Source organism: Oncorhynchus masou, chromosome 23, assembly GCF_036934945.1.
Source record: "Oncorhynchus masou masou isolate Uvic2021 chromosome 23, UVic_Omas_1.1, whole genome shotgun sequence".
NCBI lineage: Eukaryota > Metazoa > Chordata > Actinopteri > Salmoniformes > Salmonidae > Oncorhynchus > Oncorhynchus masou.
In genome coordinates this window covers 30,218,566-30,239,633 of record NC_088234.1, presented here as the reverse complement: position 1 = coordinate 30,239,633, position 21,068 = coordinate 30,218,566, and the positions used below count along the sequence as shown (strand labels likewise).

At 42.6% G+C, this 21,068-nt stretch overlaps 1 protein-coding gene across 12 annotated transcripts in view; it reads left to right on the top strand.

Annotated features, from left to right (window-relative positions):
• LOC135510728 (calcium/calmodulin-dependent protein kinase type II delta chain) overlaps window positions 1-21,068 on the top strand; it is a 113,807-nt gene that overhangs the window by 80,377 nt on the left and 12,362 nt on the right. For 2 of the 12 annotated variants that reach the window (XM_064931885.1, XM_064931884.1), the window contains exons 8-16: window positions 3,531-3,614; window positions 5,310-5,404; window positions 9,329-9,451; window positions 9,588-9,671; window positions 9,914-9,956; window positions 11,771-11,808; window positions 16,298-16,351; window positions 17,618-17,665; window positions 18,692-18,740. In XM_064931885.1, coding sequence (XP_064787957.1) covers window positions 3,531-3,614; window positions 5,310-5,404; window positions 9,329-9,451; window positions 9,588-9,671; window positions 9,914-9,956; window positions 11,771-11,808; window positions 16,298-16,351; window positions 17,618-17,665; window positions 18,692-18,740 — 618 coding nt within the window. Of the gene's footprint in view, window positions 1-3,530; window positions 3,615-5,309; window positions 5,405-9,328; window positions 9,452-9,587; window positions 9,672-9,913; window positions 9,957-11,767; window positions 11,809-16,297; window positions 16,352-17,617; window positions 17,666-18,691; window positions 18,741-21,068 lie in introns of all 12 variants that reach the window. The other 10 variants (XM_064931882.1, XM_064931881.1, XM_064931889.1 and 7 more) reach the window with 5 other exon arrangements.

The following is a 21,068-nucleotide window of genomic DNA, read 5'->3' as shown; positions in this document are numbered from 1 at the left end:
GCAGTAATCCTGTGCCTATAAACCTGAATTACACTGTTAGCACTGAGACAGTTTGCCTTAGTAGGAATTCCTCTGTAAGCAGTTAACCCTTCACGGAATGTTCACATCACAGACACTGAGTGAATTCTGGCTGAGTGTAGAGAGGCAGTATCCACTCTTAGGGCAGAGGGCCATGGGCATTCTTCTTCCTTTCGCAACGTCTTATCTTTGTGAGACTAGCTTCTCTGCTGTTGCTGCACTGAAGACCAAGTACAGGTCCCAGCTAAACATTGAGCAGGAGCTGAGAGTTGCAGTATCATGCTTCAAACCCCTCTTCGAAAAGCTGTGCTCTGCAAAACGTGCTCATTGTAGCCATTAATCCTGACTTCCTCATTTTGATTTTTTTTTAAATCACCACAAATTGTTTTATTATTTTTGTTTTATAGGTCAAAGTGTTTCATATATTGTGCTCCTGAGTTAATGTTGCTGATCAATTTGAATGTATTATTTATTGATTATATTTAATTTTATTTTTCAGTAGCAAATACAATGGATACAATGTTATGAAGAGGTGTACTTATAACAATTTTATAGACAAATTATACTATTTACAGTCGCGGCAGAGAGTTGGGGGATGCAAAATGTTTACTTCCTAGGGGGGGGGGGCGTAACAAAAGAAGAGAAGCACTGCGCTAGAGCAACATAGGGGCTAGATATTGCACAAAAAAAGCACACTAAACACACGATACTACTATATAACACACCGATGCCTCCTTGCAGCATGCCTAATGCACATTCACACAGATGAGCCAGGGACCGTGAGCATCTTTCTTTTGGTGTTTTTGAGTCAGTAGAAAGGCCTCTTTAGTGCCCTAAGTTCTCATAACTGTGACCTTATTTGCCTACCGCATATAAGCTGTTAGTGTCTTAACGACCGTTCTACAGGTGCATGTTCATTAATTGTTTATGGTTCATTGAACAAGCATGGAAATCAGTGTTTAAACCCTTTACAATGAAGATCTGTGAAGTTATTGGATTTTTACGAATTATCTTTGAAAGACAGGGTCCTGAAAAGGGGACTTTTTTTTTGCTGAGTTTATAATATCTGTATCTGGTCTGTTGTATGTAATAAGGAGCAACCAGATGCCACACTTGACACATTTATGAAATTGCTAAGAAATTAACTGTAAAAAACTGCAAAATTACTATGGATTGATGAGGAATTGAAAAATTGTATGGTTGATAGGGACGAGGCAAAAATAATGGCAAATAAGTCTGGCTGCACAGACGATTTGCAAACGTACTGTACATTGATAAATCATGTGACTAAACAAAAATAAGAAGAAACTGTTCTACGAAACAAAGATAAGTTATATAAAGAATGTAGGTAAAAAGCACCGTAAATTACGTTTTTTTGGGGGGAAAGGCGAACTCTCATCCTTCATGGACTCAGATGGCTCAGTTATCACAAAACCCTCTGATGTTGCCAAATACTTTAATGACTTTTTTCATTGGCAAAATTAGGTATGACATGCCAACGAACTATGAACCTTCGTATCACGCAAACAGAAATTATGAAAGACATTTTCATTATTAATTCTGTAAAGAGAGTGTGGTAGAGTATACAATATATATATTTTTTTAAATAATGACAAACCACCTAGTAATGACATCTTTCGTGGGGGAAAAAATGCCTTCTCTTCAATCTAAGCCTACAGGAAAGTGTCTGCCCTCAGGCCAGGAGGGAAGCAAAAGTCGTTCTGCTACCCAAGAATAGCAAAGCACCCTTTTACTGGTTCAAACAGCCAAACAATCAGCCTGCTACCAACCATTAGTAAACTTTTGGGAAAAAATGTGCTTGACCAGATGCAATGGCGTTTCACAGTAAACAAATGAACGACTGACTTTTAGCATGTTTATAAGGAAAGGGACTCAACATATAATACACTGACACGAATGACTGAAATAAATTTGTAATAAGAATTTAGGAGCTGTTTTGTTAGACATCAGTGCAGCTTTTGAAATTAGCGATCATCATTTTTTCAGCAGCAGACTGTTATAGCTTTGCATCCTCTGCCATATCATGGATTGAGAGTTACCTAACGGAAGCGCATCTAGCGTAAACCTGTTAATTTTTTTGGATACTTCAAGGCAGCTGTCTTGGCCCCTTTTTTCTATTTTTTTTACTAACGATCTACCACAAGCCTTGAGTAAAGCCTGTGTGTCTATGTATGCTGATGACTCAAAATGATACACGTCTGCTAACACAGCAAGTTATATCACTGCAACCCATAATGTAAGCCTAGATTGTAAACTGACATGGTCAAAACATATTGATGAGGAGAGGTGTCTGTGATAAAGCTCTGCTCTCTTGGCATCACAATCGAGAAAACAAGTCCTACAGGCCCTAGTTTGATCACACCTGGACTACTGCTCATTTATATTGTCAAGTGTCACAAAGATGGACATAGGCAAATTACAGTTGGCGCAGAACAGAGCAGCACGGTGGCCCTTAAAATATAACATGCATGTCAATCTCTCCTGGCTCAAAGTAGAGGAGAGATTGACTGCATCACTACCTCTCTTTTGTGAGAGGTATTAGCATGTTGAAAGCATCAAACTGTCTGTTCACACAGCTAACATACAGGTCAGACACCCATTCATATTGCCCTAGATATGTCACCGGTCTCTTCACAGTCCTCAAGTCCAGAACAGACTCTGGGAAATACACAGTACTACACACAGCTATGACTACATGGAAGTCTCTTCCACATTAAGTACCTCAGTCGAGCAGTAAAATCAGATATAAAAAACTCTGTATAAAATAACACCTCACACCACAACGCGGACTGTGAAGAGACATAGACACAGGCGCACACACACTACACAGACCCACACAATATTATCATGTTGTATTTTAATGTGCGTTTAATACTGTGCATTTGTGCTATTGGAGCAATGTACATACACTACCAGTCAAATGTTTGGACACACCTACTCATTCAAGGGTTTTACTATTTTCTACATTGTAGAAAAATAGTGAAGACATCAAAACTATGAAATAACACATATAGAATCATGTAGTAACCAAAAAAAGTGTTTAACACATCAAAATATATTTTATATTTGAGATTCTTCACAGTAGCCACTCTTTGCCTTGATGACAGCTTTGCACACTCTTGGCATTCTCTCAACCAGTTTCATGAGGTAGTCACCTGGAATGCATTTCAATTAACCAGGTGTGCCTTGTTAAAAGTTAATGTGTGAAATTTATTTATTTTATAATGCAAAGAAAAAATAAAGAAAAACCCTTGAATGAGTAGGTATGTTCAAACTTTTGACTGTTACTGTATGTATAATTCACAATGTCGAGCAAGATATTGTTTCACTATGATGTATTGTTTTATTCCTGTTTGTTCTCCAGGAAGAGTAGCTGCTGCCTTTTCAGAAGCTAATGGAGATCCTAATAAATACAAAAAACGGTGGGATGTAAGTGTACATCTATCTTGGGAACTGTAGTTCATTTACATGACATCTCATCTCTGTTCCAGGTTTTGCGGGAACCCCAGGCTACCTGTCCCCAGAGGTCCTGAGGAAAGACCCCTATGGGAAACCTGTGGATATGTGGGCCTGTGGTAAGGAACTTCCCAGCATGGAACAATCTATTTGGTCTTTGAGCTAAAGGCTAGTACCAATTACAAAGGACCTACATGGCTCTCACACAGACAATGAGTTCATCCAGTTGAATTAATCACTGCAGCCCACTCGTTACATAAACTCAAGGGCCACCTGGGCTTTAATGTCTACCACACACTCATTCACAACCTGTGCGTCTCTGAATTTTGGGCCACAATGACTTATTTGTGTCGTTAGTGCTCTACTGACCAACCAAGGGCCCTTGAGCTCGTCCCGGTAACCTACCAGCAAATGAGCAACACAGTGCTGAAGTGCTTGGATTGTTTTTGTAACCACAATGACGGTGACATGATGAAAACCCTTATAGTGGGAGGAGTCTATGAAGAGGGAGTCTTTTTCTGTCCTCTCTTGATCTCCTCATCCGTATAACAATGACAGCTGTTAACTTGTGTTAAGTTCCAGAGGATATGAGTGGAGCTGGGAGCGAGGAGTGGAGCGTACCCAATTTGACTGGAGCGTGGAGCAAGTTTCCCAAAAGGCTGGCGCGTCGGCTCCAGTAGCAAGCACTTCACAAGCTCGGGGCATGCCCGGCCCAGCATGCATTTGTCGTCTACTTGTGTGGTACTACAGCCCCTTGCTTTAGACACGGTCATTTAGGGTGATAAATATTTTCATAAAGAAACTGATAAAACACACAGGTGTAAAATCAAGTTGACTTGCAAAGATGAGGAGGACCAAGAGCAAGAGATGATGGAGTAGGTGACGTAGTGTCTACAACTAAATAATCATTTTGGAACCTGAAAAGACGGGTATCACGAAAGCATGATGGTGTACTTACCTGCTAACATAAAGGAATGAGGTGGGTAGCTAACTACGTGTGTCATTGTAGCAAAGTATTTATGAACTAAAAATCAGATCTCTTTAAGTTTCGTTCATTTTCGTTCTATTATCTATACAATATGCCATCATTGAATAGGCCTGGCATATTACCTTTTTTGAAGGAGCTTTCTGTTTTGTTAGGGTTATTTTACCTAAAATCTAGGCCTACCTACAGAAAAATAAAAAACAACTACACATCCCTGCCCAGCATGGAAAGAGTGGCCCGAAAGACGTTGAGCATCCACAGTGGCTCTGCAAGCGCAGAGAGGTTATTCTCCACTGCAAGCCTGCTCTCCAGGCTCCATCGCATGAACCCAAAGCTTCAGACTCTGGTCATGTTTCTCAAAATGTATTCAAAGGCACTGTAGATGGAGCCTAATAAGGAATTTATCATTTAATTTTTATTCTAAGTAAGTCACAGCCTGTGTGTGCAATTTATAGACTGTAATGATTTAATACAACAAAAAGTACTTTTCATTCAAATCCATTTGGTTTGGTTTCAATTCTTCTAAACTAAATGGTAGGTCCAGGTGGTCACAAACAAAGATGGTTGTTGGTTAAATTGTGGATAATTTCGATTTTTTTTTTTAAATTTTTTTGAGGATTGGTTTTTAGTGGAGCGGTTGGAAAGTACGTGGAGCGATGAGCGGTGCTCACTTTCTCTGATTGATTTAAGTCACTAAAAGCCATTACTATTATTGGGTCATACTGATTGTACTTTCTCCTCTTGCTGAGATTTGAGTATCATTTTTGAAAAGACATTCATTCATAATTGGTATCATCCTGATGACATGTTTGTGTCTCTGTCTCATCAGGTGTGATTCTCTACATTCTCCTGGTGGGCTACCCTCCCTTCTGGGACGAGGACCAGCACAGACTGTACCAGCAGATCAAGGCTGGGGCTTACGATGTGAGTACTGACACGACACACGCATACTCTGTCACGTACAGTACATGCTTTCACACAGACACATTTATCTGTTTGCCAATCTGTCAGCAGTGTTTGACACTTACTGTGGAAATCTATTTGGCATAGTCTCACTGGCTTAAGGTATCACCAGTGGTGGAATACGTACCCAATTGTCATACTTGAGTAAAAGTAAAGATGCCTTAATAGAAAACGACTCAAGTGAAAGTAAAATACAATGGAGTAAAAGTCAAAGTATTTACTTTTAAATATACTTAAGTATCAAAAGTACACATTATATCAAATTCCTTATATTACGCAAACCAGACGGATATTCTTGTTTTTGTATTTATTTATGGGTAGCCAGATGCACGCTTGAACACTCAGACATAATTTACATTTAATGCATTTGTGTTTAGTGAGTTTGCCAGATCAGAAATAGTACGGATGACCAAGGACATTCTCTTGCGTGAATTTGACCATTTTCCTGTCCAGCTAAGCATTCAAAATTTAATGAGTACTTTTGGGTGTCAGGGGAAAATGTATGGAGTGAAAATTATGTTATTTTCTTTAGGAATTTTGTGAAGTAAAAGTTGTCAAAAATATAAATGGTAAAGTGCAGACCCCCGAAAACTACTTAAATAGTACTCTACACCACTGGGTATCACTGGAGTTGATTTCTATGGTTGTTATCTGACAGTATTTACATGACATTAAGGCAGGCTTGCTCTTAGATTGATACCGAAACCTCCCATCCCCTCACTGTTTCTTTGATCACGATCACTTAACTTTAGCAGGCAAAGCTAATCTACCGGGTACCACCCCAAAGCCGTAAACACGGGCCCCCTCATAGATATCATCCTAACCAACTTGCCCTCTAAATACACCTCTGCTGTTTTCAACCAAGATCTCAGCGTTCACTGCCTCATTGCCTGCATCCGTAATGGGTCATTATATCAGTCCACTCATCACTGTCAAACGCTCCCTGAAACACTTCAGCGAGCAGGCCTTTCTAATCGACCTTGCCCGGGTATCCTGAAAGGATATTGACCTCATCCCGTCAGTAGAGGATGCCTGGTTATTTATTTTTTAAATGCCTTCCTCACCATCTTAAATAAGCATTCAAGAAATTTAGAACCAGTAACAGATATAGCCCTTGGTTCTCACCAGACCTGACTGCCCTTAACCAACACAAAAACATCCTTTGGCGTTCTGCATTAGCATCGAACAGCCCCCGTGATATGCAACTTCTTAGGGAAGCTAGACACCAATATACACAGGCAGTTAGAAAAGCCAAGGCTAGCTTTTTCAAGCAGAAATTTGCTTCCTGCAACACAAACTCAAAGTTCTGGGACCCTGTAAAGTCCATGGAGAATAAGAACACCTCCTCTCAGCTGCCCACTGCACTGAGGATAGGAAACTCTGTCACCACCGATAAATCCACTATAAATGAGAATTTCACTAAGCATTTTTCTATGGCTGGCCATGCTTTCCACCTGGCTACCCTTCCCCCGGTCAACAGCATTGCACCCCCCACAGCAACTCACCCAAGCCTTCCCAATTTCTCCTTCTCCCAAATCCAGTCAGCTGATGATCTGAAGGAGCTGCAAAATCTGGACCCCTACAAATCAGCCGGGCTATACAATCTGGACCCTTTCTTTCTAAAATTATCTGCCGAAATTGTTGCAACCCCTATTACTAGCCTGTTCAACCTCTCTTTTGTGTCATCTGAGATTCCCAAAGATTGGAAAGCAGCTGTGGTCAACCCCCTCTTCAAAGGGGGGGACACTCTTGATCCAAACTGCTACAGACCTATATCTGCCGTGCTAAGGTCTTCGAAAGCCAAGTCGACAAACAGATTAGCAACCATTTGGAATCCCACCGCACCTTCTCCGCTATGCAATCTGGTTTCAGAGCTGGTCATGGGTGCACCTCAGCCACGCTCAAGGTCCTAAATGATATCTTAACCGCCATCGATAAGAAACAATACTGTGCAGCCGTATTCATTGACCTGGGCAAAGCTTTCGACTCTGTAAATCACCACATCCTCATCGGCAGACTCGATAGCCTTGGTTTCTCAAATGATTGCCTAGCCTGGTTCACCAACTACTTCTCTGATAGAGTTCAGTGTGTCAAATCGGAGGGCCTGTTGTACGGGCCTCTGGCAGTCTCTATGGGGGTCCCACAGGGTTCAATTCTTGGGCCGACTCTCTTCTCTGTATGCATCAATGATGTCGCTCTTACTGCTGGTGAGTCTCTGATCCACCTCTACGCAGACGACACCATTGTGTATACTTCTGGCCCTTCTCTGGACACTGTGTTAACAACCCTCCAGACGAGCTTTAATGCCATACAACTCTCCTTCCGTGGCCTCCAACTGCTCTTAAATACAAGATACAAGTAAAACTAAATGCATGCTCTCCAACCGATCGCTGCCTTCAACTGCCTGCCTATCCAGCATCACTACTCTGGACGGTTCTGAATATGTGGACAACTACAAATACCTAGGTGTCTGGTTAGACTGTAAACTCTCCTTCCAGACTCACATCAAACAATCCAAAGTTAAATCTAGAATTGTCTTCCTATTTCGCAGCCTCCAATACCCTACTCATTAAATTGGATGTAGTCTATCACAGTGCCATCCGTTTTGTCACCAAAGCCCCATATACTACCCACCGCTGCGACCTGTACGCTCTCGTTGGCTGGCCCTCACTTCATACTCGTCGCCAAACCCACTGGCTCTAGGTTATCTACAAGACCCTGCTAGGTAAAGTCCCCCCTTATCTCAGCTCGCTGGTCACCATAGCAGCACCCACCTGTAGCACGCGCTCCAGCAAGTATATCTCTCTGGTCACTCCCAAAACCAATTCTAACTTTGGCTGCCTCCTTCCAGTTCTCTGCTGCTAATGACTGGAACGAACTACAAACATCTCTGAAACTGGAAACACTTATCTCCCTCACTAGCTTTAAGCACCAGCTGTCAGAGCAGCTCACAGATTACTGCACGTGTACATAGCCCATTTATAATTTAGCCCAAACAACTACCTCTTCCCCTACTGTATTTATTTATTTTGCTCCTTTGCATCCCATTATTTCTATCTCTACTTTGCACATTCTTCCACTGCAAATCTACCATTCCAGTGTTTTACTTGCTATATTGTATTTACTTCACCACCATGGCCTTTTTTGCCTTTACCTCCCTTATTTCACCTCATTTGCTCACATTGTATATAAACTTTTTCTACTGTATTATTGACTGTATGTTTGTTTTACTCCATGTGTAACTGTGTTGTATATGTTGAACTGCTTTGCTTCATCTTGGCCAGGTCGCAATTGTAAATGAGAACTTGTTCTCAACTTGCCTACCTGGTTAAATAAAGGTGAAATAAAAAATGTATTTAAAAAAAATCTCTTGTTTGAGTGACTGGAATTGAACATGTTTATCTTCTCTCTCATCTTGCACAAGAAGGAAATGTGTTAGCCACTTGATTACCACCCGACACAAGGCCGTACTTGACACATCAGAATTCCAGTCTCTGTCTATTGGCTGAGCATTGCCTCTCCCAGCATGCTGTTGGAACACCACGCACAGGCTATTTCCTCCCTGTCTGGCAGCCCTCTCCCTGCTCTCCCCAGTCAATCCCAACGCCTGTCCCAGACAGATTGAGTTTTCGAACGAGGGAGGGGCAGAGAGGAGAGCGGCAGGGGTCAGCCCACTGCAATGGCTCAAGCCCAACTTGGCTCTGGAGACGAGCACCTTCTGCTCAGTGAATCTGTTTTTTTGGCCAGTTTCTCCAAGGACACATTTTCAAACAAAGCTGAATGGAGGGAGTGAAAGAGTGAGGGAGGGATGGGAGGATAGATGAGTGGATGGATGGACTGATGGATGACGAGCCTCATTGCCTCTCTCGATTTTCTCCCCGTCAGTTTCCGTCTCCTGAGTGGGACACAGTGACCCCCGAGGCCAAAGACCTGATTAACAAGATGTTGACCATCAACCCTGTCAAGAGGGTCACCGCCACAGACGCACTCAAACACCCCTGGATCTGTGTACGTCTCACTCACTCACTCACTCACTCACTCACTCACTCACTCACTCACTCACACACACACACAGTTCAATGGTCCGATGAGCACACCTACAGAATCATGACGTTCTCCCCCCATCCCCCTGTCCTCTCTGCAGCAACGCTCCACGGTGGCGTCCATGATGCACAGACAGGAGACGGTGGAGTGCCTGAGGAAGTTCAACGCCAGAAGGAAACTCAAGGTGAGGGAGTGTTTCTCACAGGACTTCACCAGATGTCGTGAGTGAGACTTTGAGAAAGTGACAACTCAACTAAATCCAAGCCCCATGCTTGTCTTAGAGTGGACCCTGAGCACTAAATGATGTGGTCATTAGCATCACAATCTATCCAGCTAATGTTGGACACCACGTTAGGAGGGTGAGTGTGCCAAGTATTACAGTCTCGGAGGTCAGTTTTTCAACTCTGTTCCTTTTCCCTTCCTCAGGGTGCTATCCTCACCACCATGCTGGCCACACGCAACTTCTCAGGTACGATGCATCTACCTACTCTGTTGTGGTTTCTTTCAAGGTGTCTCTCTTTTGGCTCTGTATTGTCTTGTGTTTTTGCTCCTTCTCTTCCTCTCGCTCGCTCAACCAGATCACCATTTAGAATTCTCCCATCAACTGCTGCTTAATGCAGCTGGATGTGTTATTTCCCCGAAAAGCACTTGAGGAAAACAATGGGGAGCGAAAGGAGGGATAGAGGGGCAGGTGTTAAAGGAAGGACTGATGGAGTGAGAGAGGAACAAGGACGAAAGAAAAGCACGAGAGTATGAGGCGACTAAATGTGAAAGACGCATGAGTTGTAGGGGAGAACTCCAGGATGAATACGCTGGCCTTTAAAACTACCACTATCAGCCTTCTCTCAGTTCATATCAGTAGAGACGGCCTGGAGACCAGTGGAGCGATGCGGATCAGACAATCTGGGCCTCTTAAAGGGCGATACTTTAATATTTTGTCTGTTAGTTAAAAAATGATTTTCTCTCGGGTGACGAGTGAAGGGGAAGGGGAAGGGGAGGGGGAAGGGGAAGGGGAGGGGAAGGGGGAAGGGAAGGGGGAGGGGGAGGGGGAAGGGGATTAGGGTCAGTTGCAGAACTGAATGCATTCAAAGGAAATATCTTCTGCATTTAACCCAACCCCTCTGAATCAGAGTGGCTACTGGAGGAAAGATGTGGACTTCACTTTCTCCTGCTTCCTTGTATTTATTTGAGCAATTTAGTTCAGGCAAGAAGAATACATTGTTTAATCTCTCTCTCCCTGTCAAGACTTTGGTTCTCTTGTTAACAGAAAATATTTTATTTAAAAAGTACATTGTTTTACATTTTCATTCCATATAGCCAATACTTTTTTTGTTCAAGAGCAATACTTTACCAAGACCAGTGGTATTCAATGTCGGGATCACAGCCCTTTATGGCGTCGCCCCACAAATACAAAAACCTACAGATTATTATATGGGATCAATATACAAACTTTTTTGAGAAACATGTTATTGAGTATGTATTTATTGGTTTATTTTCATTTTGATAGAGATGAAAACTCTATGAATCTAAGGTTATTTGGTAATGTAGAAATGTACTGATTTTCAAGGTTGTCATTTGATTTGGAATGGGGTGGGTATTCGTAAGGAATTATTAGGGGGAAAAACGGGGTCCCCAGAAATTCTGGCGGAAAAAAATGGTGTCCTCGCTGAAAAAGTTTGAATTCCACTGCTTGACACCTGTTTTATTTACCTTTGTTTTTTCTCCATTCTGTCTTTGGAATTGTGTAACCTTGTGAGGTAAGAGTCTCTGTCATGGAAAGAGGCATGCCTTGGCACTGCTCTCTACCCATGTGCCCGTCTTGGTAACTTGCACCCCTCTCAGACGAAACGTTTTTACAAACACCTTTCTTCTTCCCTCTCTCATACACTCTTCATACACTGTGTGGCTATTGTGTGACATCACTGATCACTTGAACCAATCACTGAGCTTTTCCACGTGCCAGGAACCTCATCATTCTATCCGACCAGCCAATTAGCTCGCCCCATGCGTGGACTATATTTGCATGTTGATTTAGGAGTCGGTTGCTAACGTGTTCTCTATTGGGGAGTGGTCATTAACATGATGAGTCTTCCATAAGCAATACAAGGTCTCTATTTACAAGTGGGTGTGTTGGTAGAGGACATTAAACCTCAATTCTGTAGGACTGTCACAGTTTGCCCATAATTGGCTGCCTTCACTAGATTTAGTGGTGTGTGTGTGTGTGTGTGTCAATCAGAGGTGTCCTCGCTGACCTTGTCCCCTTGTCCTCTATCCTTACAGCAGCCAAGAGCCTGCTCAACAAGAAAGCTGACGGCGCCAAGGTAAGTTATCTCATCGACTTCTGCGATCTTAACATCTGACAACGCACATTGACACACACACACACCTTTTAGTTATGGACTCATGTAACTTATATTGTAACTGACAGTCTCGCAAGAGAAGTTGGAATATTTCTACAGTACATTTGTTTCAGCTGCCAGCAGTGAAATGGTGTCAGTTTGAGTGCTGCATGACTAAGAGCAGGCACCAGACGCGATTAGGACATGCAGGTTGAAATGTCAAAACGAACTCTGAACCAACTACAGTTGAAGTCGAAGGTTTACGTACACCTTAGCCAACTACATTTAAACTCAGATTTTTACAATTCCTGACATTTAATCCCAGTAAAAATTCCCAGTCTTAGGAGCACCACTTTATTTGAAGACTGTGAAATGTCAGAAAAATAGTAGAGAGAATGATTTATTTCAGCTTTTATTTCTTTCATCACATTCCTAGTGGATCAGAAGTTTACATACACTCAATTAGTATTTGGTAGCATTGCCTTTAAATGGTTTAACTTGGGTCAAACGTTTCAGGTAGCCTTCCACAAGCTTCCCACAATAAGTTGGGTGAATGTTGGCCCATTCCTCCTGACAGAGCTGGTGTAACTGAGTCAGGTTTGTAGGCCTCTTTGCTTGCACACACTTTTTCAGTTCTGCCCACACATGTTCTATGGGATTGAGGCCACTCCAATACCTTGACTTTGTTGTCCTTAAGCCATTTTGCCACAACTTTGGAAGTATGCTTGGGGTCATTGTCCATTTGGAAGACCCATTTGCGACCAAGCTTTAACTTCCTGACTGATGTCTTGAGATGTTGCTTCAATATATCCACATAAATTTCCTCCCTCATGATGCATCTATTTTGTGAAGTGTACAAGTCCCTCGTGCAGCAAAGCTGCCCCAAAACATGATGCTGCCACCCCTGTGCTTCACGGTTGGGATGGTGTTCTTCACCTTGCAGGCTTCCCCATTTTTCCTCCAAACATAACGATGGTCATTATGGCCAAACAGTTTTATTTTTGTTTCATCAGAGCAGAGGACATTTCTCCAAAAAGTACAATCTTTGTCCCCATGTGCAGTTGCCAACCGTAGTCTGGCTTTTTTTATGGCGCTTTTGGAGCAGTGGTTTCTTCCTCGCTGAGCGGCCTTTCAGGTTATGTCAATATAGGGGTGGCAGGGTAGCCTAGTGGTTAGAGCGTTGGACTAGTAACCGGAAGGTTGCAAGTTCAAACCCCCGAGCTGACAAGGTACAAATCTGTCGTTCTGCCCCTGAACAGGCAGTTAACCCACTGTTCCTAGGCCGTCATTGAAAATAAGAATTTGTTCTTAACTTACTTGCCTAGTTAAATAAAGGTAAAAAAAAATATATATTTTTTTTTTTACTGTGGATATAGATACTTTTGTACCTGTCTCCTCCAGCATCTTCACAAGGTCCTTTGCTGTTGTTCTGAGATTGATTTTCACTTTTCACACCAAAGTATGTTCATCTCGAGGAAACAGAACGCAACTCCTTCCTGAGCGGTATGACGGCTGCATAGTCCCATGGTGTTTATACTTGTGTACTATTGTTTGTACAGATGAACGTGGTACCTTCAGGCATTTGGAAATTGCTCCCAAGGCTGAACCAGACTTGTGGAGGTCTACAAAAAAGAATTCTGAGGTCTTGGCTGATCTCTTTTGATTTTCCCATGATGTCAAGCAAAGAGGCACTGAGTTAGGGAGGCCTTGAAATACATCCGCAGGTACACCTCCAATTGACTCCAATGATGTCAATTCGCCTATCAGAAGCTTCTAAAGCCATGACATAATTTTCTGGAATTTTCCAAGCAGGTGTAAAGACACAGTAAACTTAGTGTATGTGAACATCTGACCACTGGAAATGTGATACAGTCAATTATAAGTGAAATCATCTGTCTGTAATCAATTGTTGGAAAAATGACCATGATTTTGAAATGAGATGTTCAACGAGCAGGTATCCACTTACTCTCCTCATCAATCTACACACAATATCCCATAATGACAAAGCGAAAACAGGTTGTTAGAATTTTTTTGCAACTTTATTTAAAAAAAACATACCTTATTTACATAATTCGGACTATTTTGCTGAGACTCGAAATTGAGCGCAGGTTTCCATTAGTTATACTTGATGTTTCTAAAACTTGTCGTAAATTTGATTGATTGTTACATTACAGCCTTATTCTAAAATAGTTTTTCCCCCTCATCATTCTACACACAATAACCCATAATGACAAAGTAAAACTTGTTTTAAGAACATTTTGTATCCCCCCCCCGAATAAAACAACTAATATCACATTTCCATAAGTATTCAAACCCTTTACTCAGCACACATGTATTTGGGGAATTTCTCCCATTCTTCTTTGCAGATCCCCTCAAGCTCTGTCAGGCTGGATGGGGAACGTCGCTGCACGGCCATTTTTTTTTAGGGCAGTCGAAATGTTAGCTATTAAAATCAGATCCAACAATATCAAGGGACTAGAAATCCAGGGCTTAAAAACAAAGGCGTCAATGTATGCTGATGACTCAACTTGTCTTGAATTCGTAATATGGATCCCCTGCACAGTCTCATTGAGGACCTAGATAGCTTCTCTAACCTCTCTAGATTAAAACAGAAGTACGGAGGACAAAAATAACTTGTGTATATTCTAAACACATTTTTACATACATGGAACTTTTTTTTTTTTTTACACAGTAGTTACATATTGGTCTTTTGAGATACATTACATGTAACTACTGTGCCAAATATGTAAATGTCAATGTACATACCAAGTTATTTTTGTCCTCTGAGGAGGGGTGATGTATAAACCAATATATTTGATAACACCGTTACCCAAGGTGCTTATGGCAGGTGGTTTAAGCAGCTGTAGGAGGTTTAGCATCTAGGTACATTTGTACCTGATATATTTGCCCAAAAACTCTTTCTAAATCAGTCTATCTGCAGCCGTGTGAGTCATCTTTGTGTTTTGACGGCACAGCAGGCAGCTTTTGAAGGATTATTTCAGGTTTAGCGCAGGGGTCCAGCATGTTACCCTCTTAAATGTCACTGCCTCTGAGGCTGTGTTGAAGAGTAGATAACCTAATGGACTGGGGAAATGGCAGGCATTACATTATTTAGTCCTGCCATCAATTTTGGTTTCCGTGTATGCTAAATCTTTAATGATTACAAATGTGTGCGGCAGGTAGCCTAGCGGTTGAGAGCGTTGGGCCAGTAAATGAAAGGTCGCTGGTTTTATTCCGGACTAGGGGAAAAAACTGTCGGTGCCCTTGAGCAAGACACTTAACCCTAATTGCTCATGTAAGTCGCTCTGGATAAGAGTGTCTGCTAAATGACTCAAATGTAAATGTGTTTGTTGTAAAATAGCCTTTCTCAAAGAGTGTACTGTTAAGTCTAGGGTCTTGAGTCTTGACACATACTGGTTGTGTTTTGGGGTTGTGATATTGGATCCAGTTTGTCTTGTTCTCTTTTGTGTTCTGTCTGAGACTGAGCCAATGCCTATATTGCTGGTATTCCTGTCCCTACTTTTTGTCCAACCTTGCATCTACCACGGGTTGCCAGTTATGTGGTTGATTATAGAACACACAAGTGCTGTCTAGTGGTTGGTTTCAGGGTGGTTCAATCGGCCATTTGTAGATCCCTGGCCAAGGATAGTTGTCTAGTATCTTGGTTTAATGAGCAACCCATTGTATAAGCCTCTTGATGTGTAGTTTGAGTTTCAAGGCTAGCTCCCCATATCTCCCTGAGGAGAACCTAGTTCGATGATCAGGTGCATTCCAGTTGACCCATATTACCTAGTACATTAAAAAAAATGTTTTACATAGCTGGGATGCCCAATGACTGGGCTACAAAATCAGGGCATGCAGTTCACAAAGGAATAGCATAACACTTTTTGACCTTAATTTTGTCACCTGACGTGCTTCCGATGCAGACGATGATGTTCCTGCTAACAGTAAAAACCAAAAACTATTGGGCTGTCACAAAGTCGCTTGACTTTAAATTTCAACAGCATTGGATAATTGCATGACTACTGAATTTGTATTTCTAGTTTAGAGCCACAATGGCACTAATTTGTTAGATTTAAGGTCTCCATAAACAACGTTAATAGTGGCAATTTAGGCTTCCTGAAAAACATAAAGTAGAGTGGAACAGCCGATCGCTTTCAAGTTCATGTTTATGAAGTTCTGTTTCAGCGAGGAACTCCTTTTGCATGTTTATTCTGCTTATAATCCTCCAGAATAATGACGTACCGCTACAGGCTTGGAACCCACAGATTTGTCTCATGAACTTACTTTCTCTCACTCCTCTTTATACCCTGCAGAGTATTTTCTCGTTAACTCCTCTAACATTTTCACTCCCGCAGCTGTGTATTCTGGGACTCTTCTCCTGTCTCTCTCCCTGCTTGGACCACTGGGTCCTTGTTCCTGATATCAATCGCTGTTTCTTGTCTCCGTCTCTGTCCACTTACCTTTTTAGATCAACAACAACAAGACCAATGTAGTCACCAGCCCCAAAGAGCCCCCCACTCTGGTACACTGTCTGTCTTTCTGCACGTCTGCCTGCCTGTCTGTCGGTCTGTCTCATCCTCCATGCTCGGGCTGCTCGACTCACTCTAACAACGTCTGTCTTTGGTTTGTTCTCAGTGATGCCTCTTTTTAATATTGAATTTTTGTTTTATTTTTTTCATCACACACAGGCATTTACTTTTACTATGGACCAGTAGTCATTGCAGTTGGCATGTGCACTTTTTGCTTCTGCGTTTGTGAACAACTGTATATCCCGGGGTTTGTGTTTTTACTTTCACTCCACTTAAGCCCCCCCCCCCCAAGTTACCAAGGAAACCAATGAGACATGCTGGTTGAAACACGCATGCGTGCTTCCCAAAATAGACCTCGCACACTAGCAGTGAAACGCATCCTAAGATTACTCCGCTAGTGCCATCCGTGTCACTCTGTCACCACACATGAGCTTCAACGTGACCATGACATGCCTTATGACAGCCCACCTGTCGGCACTGCCCAGAGGGAATCGACCCAGACTTACCGCAGTTTTATCTACGCGTGTTAGACAGGCCAGCCAAGAGGCCTGTACTGTATTTAACCAGCCCAGGACAGAACCGGAGACGCATCCCTAGTATAATGTCACCATTTGAAAATGCATACAAAATATTAGCTTCGATTTTCCATCCCATTATGTATATAATGACATGGTAATAACCTTGTGGCTTTTTAACAATGACTATTACACTACTTCTAAAGTGATGGGGTTATGTATTTCTAGGTGTTAGAAATGTGGCATGTTGATGTTCACCCACACACACACACACACACACACACACACACACACACACACACTGTCTGGAGTCAGCTCTAAGGGTCAACTGCACGCCTTGCTTTGGCTGTACACACGTAAAATACCTTCCTGTAGTTTATATCCAGGAAGGGCCTGGTGACTAGCATGCTTCCTACTGCTGTACACCTCCCATCCTGTCTTGGTTGCTGTGTGTCTGTTTTAAATATGAATATCATAGCCTTGTCTTCTGATGCCTTTTATATTGCACCAAGTTGACGACTCAAAGATTTTTGGTTTTCATGGAAAAAGTTGGGCGTGCTGCATTAAAGCCCTCAGCTATAGCCTCAGTGGTGCATCGTTTGTCCTTGATTTTTACCCCCAAACTTGCCTTCTCCGAGGTTCCTTTGGCCCTTTTTCTCTCTTTCTTATTAACTATTTACCACGCCAATTTCCTGTCTATTTAACCCCTTCTTCACCCTCTTCCTCCTCCTCTCTGTGAACCAGGAGCCTCAAACCACTGTCATCCACAACCCAACTGATGGAAACAAAGTAGTGAGTAAATGGAACAGTAGTACCAAACATTTAGGTGTTTGCTGTTGTCCTCTAGTTAGCAGAGTGATAAGCTAGTTTGGTTTTTAGTTTTTTACAAAGCCTTGTACAACGTTGCATGCATGGCGCCTTGGTGTGTATGTCCTAAATGTTTGTTTCATTTGTGCTTCACACAGACACCGGACTTAGCACTTTGTCAACATGTTTTATCTCACGTTAAAATGTGCATGCTGTATTTATACACAGAGTATATAAAAACATTAAGAACACATTAAGAAGGATTTTTAAGCCTTGAGACATAGCTTGTGTATGTGTGCCATTCAGAGGGTGAATGGCCAAGACAAAACATTTAAGTGACTTTTGAACAGGGTATGGTAAAAGGGTGCCAGGCGCAAAGGTTTGTGTCAAGAACTGCTACGCTGCCGGGTTTTTCCACGCTCAACAGTTTCCTGTATGGTCCACCACCCAAAGGACATCTAGCCAACTTGATACAACTGTAGGAAGCATTGGAGTCAACATGGGCCAGCATCCCTGTGAAACGCATTCGACACCTTGTAGAGTCCGTTCCCCGACGTGCTAGAATGCGATCCTGTTTGACAAATGTGGATCCAGGGATATGTCTCCTTTAGATATGTTGTTGTTTTAACGCTTTGTGCGTGAAGATGTGCATTCGGTTTTTTCACTATCTGAGTGTTGGAGTAATACTGCTAGTGGCTTGCTGTTAAAATGACATAGTTCAAAACTAGGCCCTACAGCTTGTGTGACCAAAGTGAGACGTCGACCTATGTTCAAATCTGTTCTGTCACAATGTCAATGATGATATTTTTGTTTGTGTAACTATAGCCCAAAAGAGTATGTTTAGTTATCCAAATCTGTTCTCTCAGCGGTTCCGAAGATAATCAGTTTCCATTGCCCAAACTATTTTACTCTGCATCTGACAATGCGTTACTTCTCTTGTGCTCCCGCTTTACCCAGTTTCAACAGCCGACAGGTGATCATTGTTCTCAGCTGTTTGTTCTTGTCCAACAGGAGTCCAGTGAGAGTGCAAACACCACCATGGAGGATGAGGACGTGAAAGGTAGGAGCACACACCTGTATTAGGCAAGTAGCTCGGTGTTGGCTGTGCACAGTCTAAGTGAAAGGGAATGTGTTATTCTCACAGCACTGACGTGTTGGCATGTATTTTTGTCCTACTGATTTTGCATCAATATGTACTGCTATCCCTGTTTTTCTTTTGTATAATTTTGTTTGTATGAATTCATCAGGTAAGCATGTGTTTATCCAGGCATCCATTCTGCTTTTTCATTTAATATGCTTTAATTAATCCACTTCATCTGTCCATCGTTATTTATTTTACCCCCTTTTCCTGCCCAAATTTGTGATATGCCATTGGAATCCAAATGCGATCTTGTCTCATCACTGCAACTCCCCCAACGGGTCGAGCCATGCGTCCTTCGAAACATGACCCGCCAAAACGCGCTTTTTAACACCCGCCCGCTTAACCCGGAAGGGACTTCCGATCACAGCCGGTTGTGACACAGCCTGGGATCAAACCCAGGTCTGTAGTGACGCTTCAAGTACTGTGATGCAGTGCCTTAGACTGCAGCTCCACTCGGGGGAGGCCCCCTGTCTATCATCTGATCATGCACTGCCATCCTCCAAACTTGTAACGCTAGAATGTCTTTCTATATCAATACATTTTAGCTGCAAGACTTTACTTGCACTGTCAGTCCTGTGAATGATGTCATCTGTCTCACCGTGCATTTTCTTTTTATGAAAGTTCAATTGATGTCGTCCTTCTGTTTGCACTGTGTTTGTTTAACATTAGAGTCATTTAGCAGACGCTCTTATCCAGAGCAACCTAAAGGAGCAATTAGGGTTAAAGTGCCTTGCTCAAGGGCACATGGACAGATGTTTCACCTCGTCGGCTCGGGGATTCGAACCAGCTACCTTTCGGTTACTGGCCCAATGCTCTTAACCGTGAGGCTACCTGCCAAGACAAATGGTATTGGAAGTACAATGTGTGAATTGTGGCCCAACTTTGATTGTCAGTGGTGCATTTTACACCCACTCTGCTGAGCTAGTTAGTGACTCATTAGTGATTTGGAAATGTGTCTACAGTGGGTTGTGGGAACTAACACAATGAGAGCAGGCTGAGTCTACAAAGAGAAGCCATGGGGGAGGCGTGGACACTGTGTACAGTCGTTTAGGGAGCCAAATCAGGCTCTGCTGCAGGCCTTGCATGATTTCCCATTTCGCTGCTGCCCTGTTCGCCCACTGAGCCAGAACAGTGTGAGTGTGTGTGTGCACGAGCAACACCATGACAGATAGTCATTAGTAGCATTTGTTCACCTTCCTCTTCAAATGGATGGTTTTGCTGTTTTTTTTGTTTTTTTTTAGAAACCCAGAGGGGCAACATTGCGAGACTACCGGGAACGCTTGCAAAGCAGACCAGGCTGGGGTTTGGGGTTGGAGAAGGCGATGAGAGAAGTGAAATATTCTTCCATCGCTGTTTATTTTCTCTAAATCTGAAGGCACGACCTGGATTGGAGCCAATGTCTTAAGTAGTCGAACATGTTATTACTCCAACCTCGTGAAAGTGACAAACCGACACGCTTTCACAAGGAGTGCCTTTGATTTGACGGCCTCCACGTGCACAGTTCGGCGCGAGACCACCGTTAGACCCGATTTAGGTGTTTCTGCGCACGAGCTTAGCTAGCTAAAGTCGCTATGACATGGCCTACAAGTATGATCGGGGATTTCCTTGTGTGACGTCATGGCATTTGAGGAGCGTGACGATGACCCCAATCACAATGATTAATCTTCTCACTCTACACTCCTCCTTCAAAAGGCTCGAGGCGGGGATGTAATTTCATTGGTCCATCTCATGAGCTACCTGCTTTGAAATTGAATAAGGAAATCTAATGAGCTACCTGCTTTGAACAGTCATTCCTAGCTCCTAGTACTCCTAGCTATGGCAGTTTATGTGGAGAGAAAATTATGTTTCATTGCATTTGAGAGTTGCTTTCTGTCAACGTTTGCATTCCATGACGGATGATTACTGATGGGTTCTGGCTTTATGCAATGTGACACGTCTCATTACTGTTTTCTCCACCAAACGTGTCTGTGTTGCGGCTGTTGTTTAGAGACTCGTCATTTTCATATTCCCTTTGTTTTTCTTTGTTTGAAAGATGAAGGCATTGCATTTTCCAGTTTGACGTGGTCGTTCCATCACGTTGTGCGTGTGTAGGAGTTGGTAGACTGTAGGCTGTGGGTTTTTGCATTGTCTCGCCCTGTATTTTCTACTGTTCCGAATAAACAAAACCATGTTGCCGGCCACAGCACATTCTGAAGCACCAACCCAACACACAGGAACCTATCAGTGCCCAAATGTCACTCACCCTGT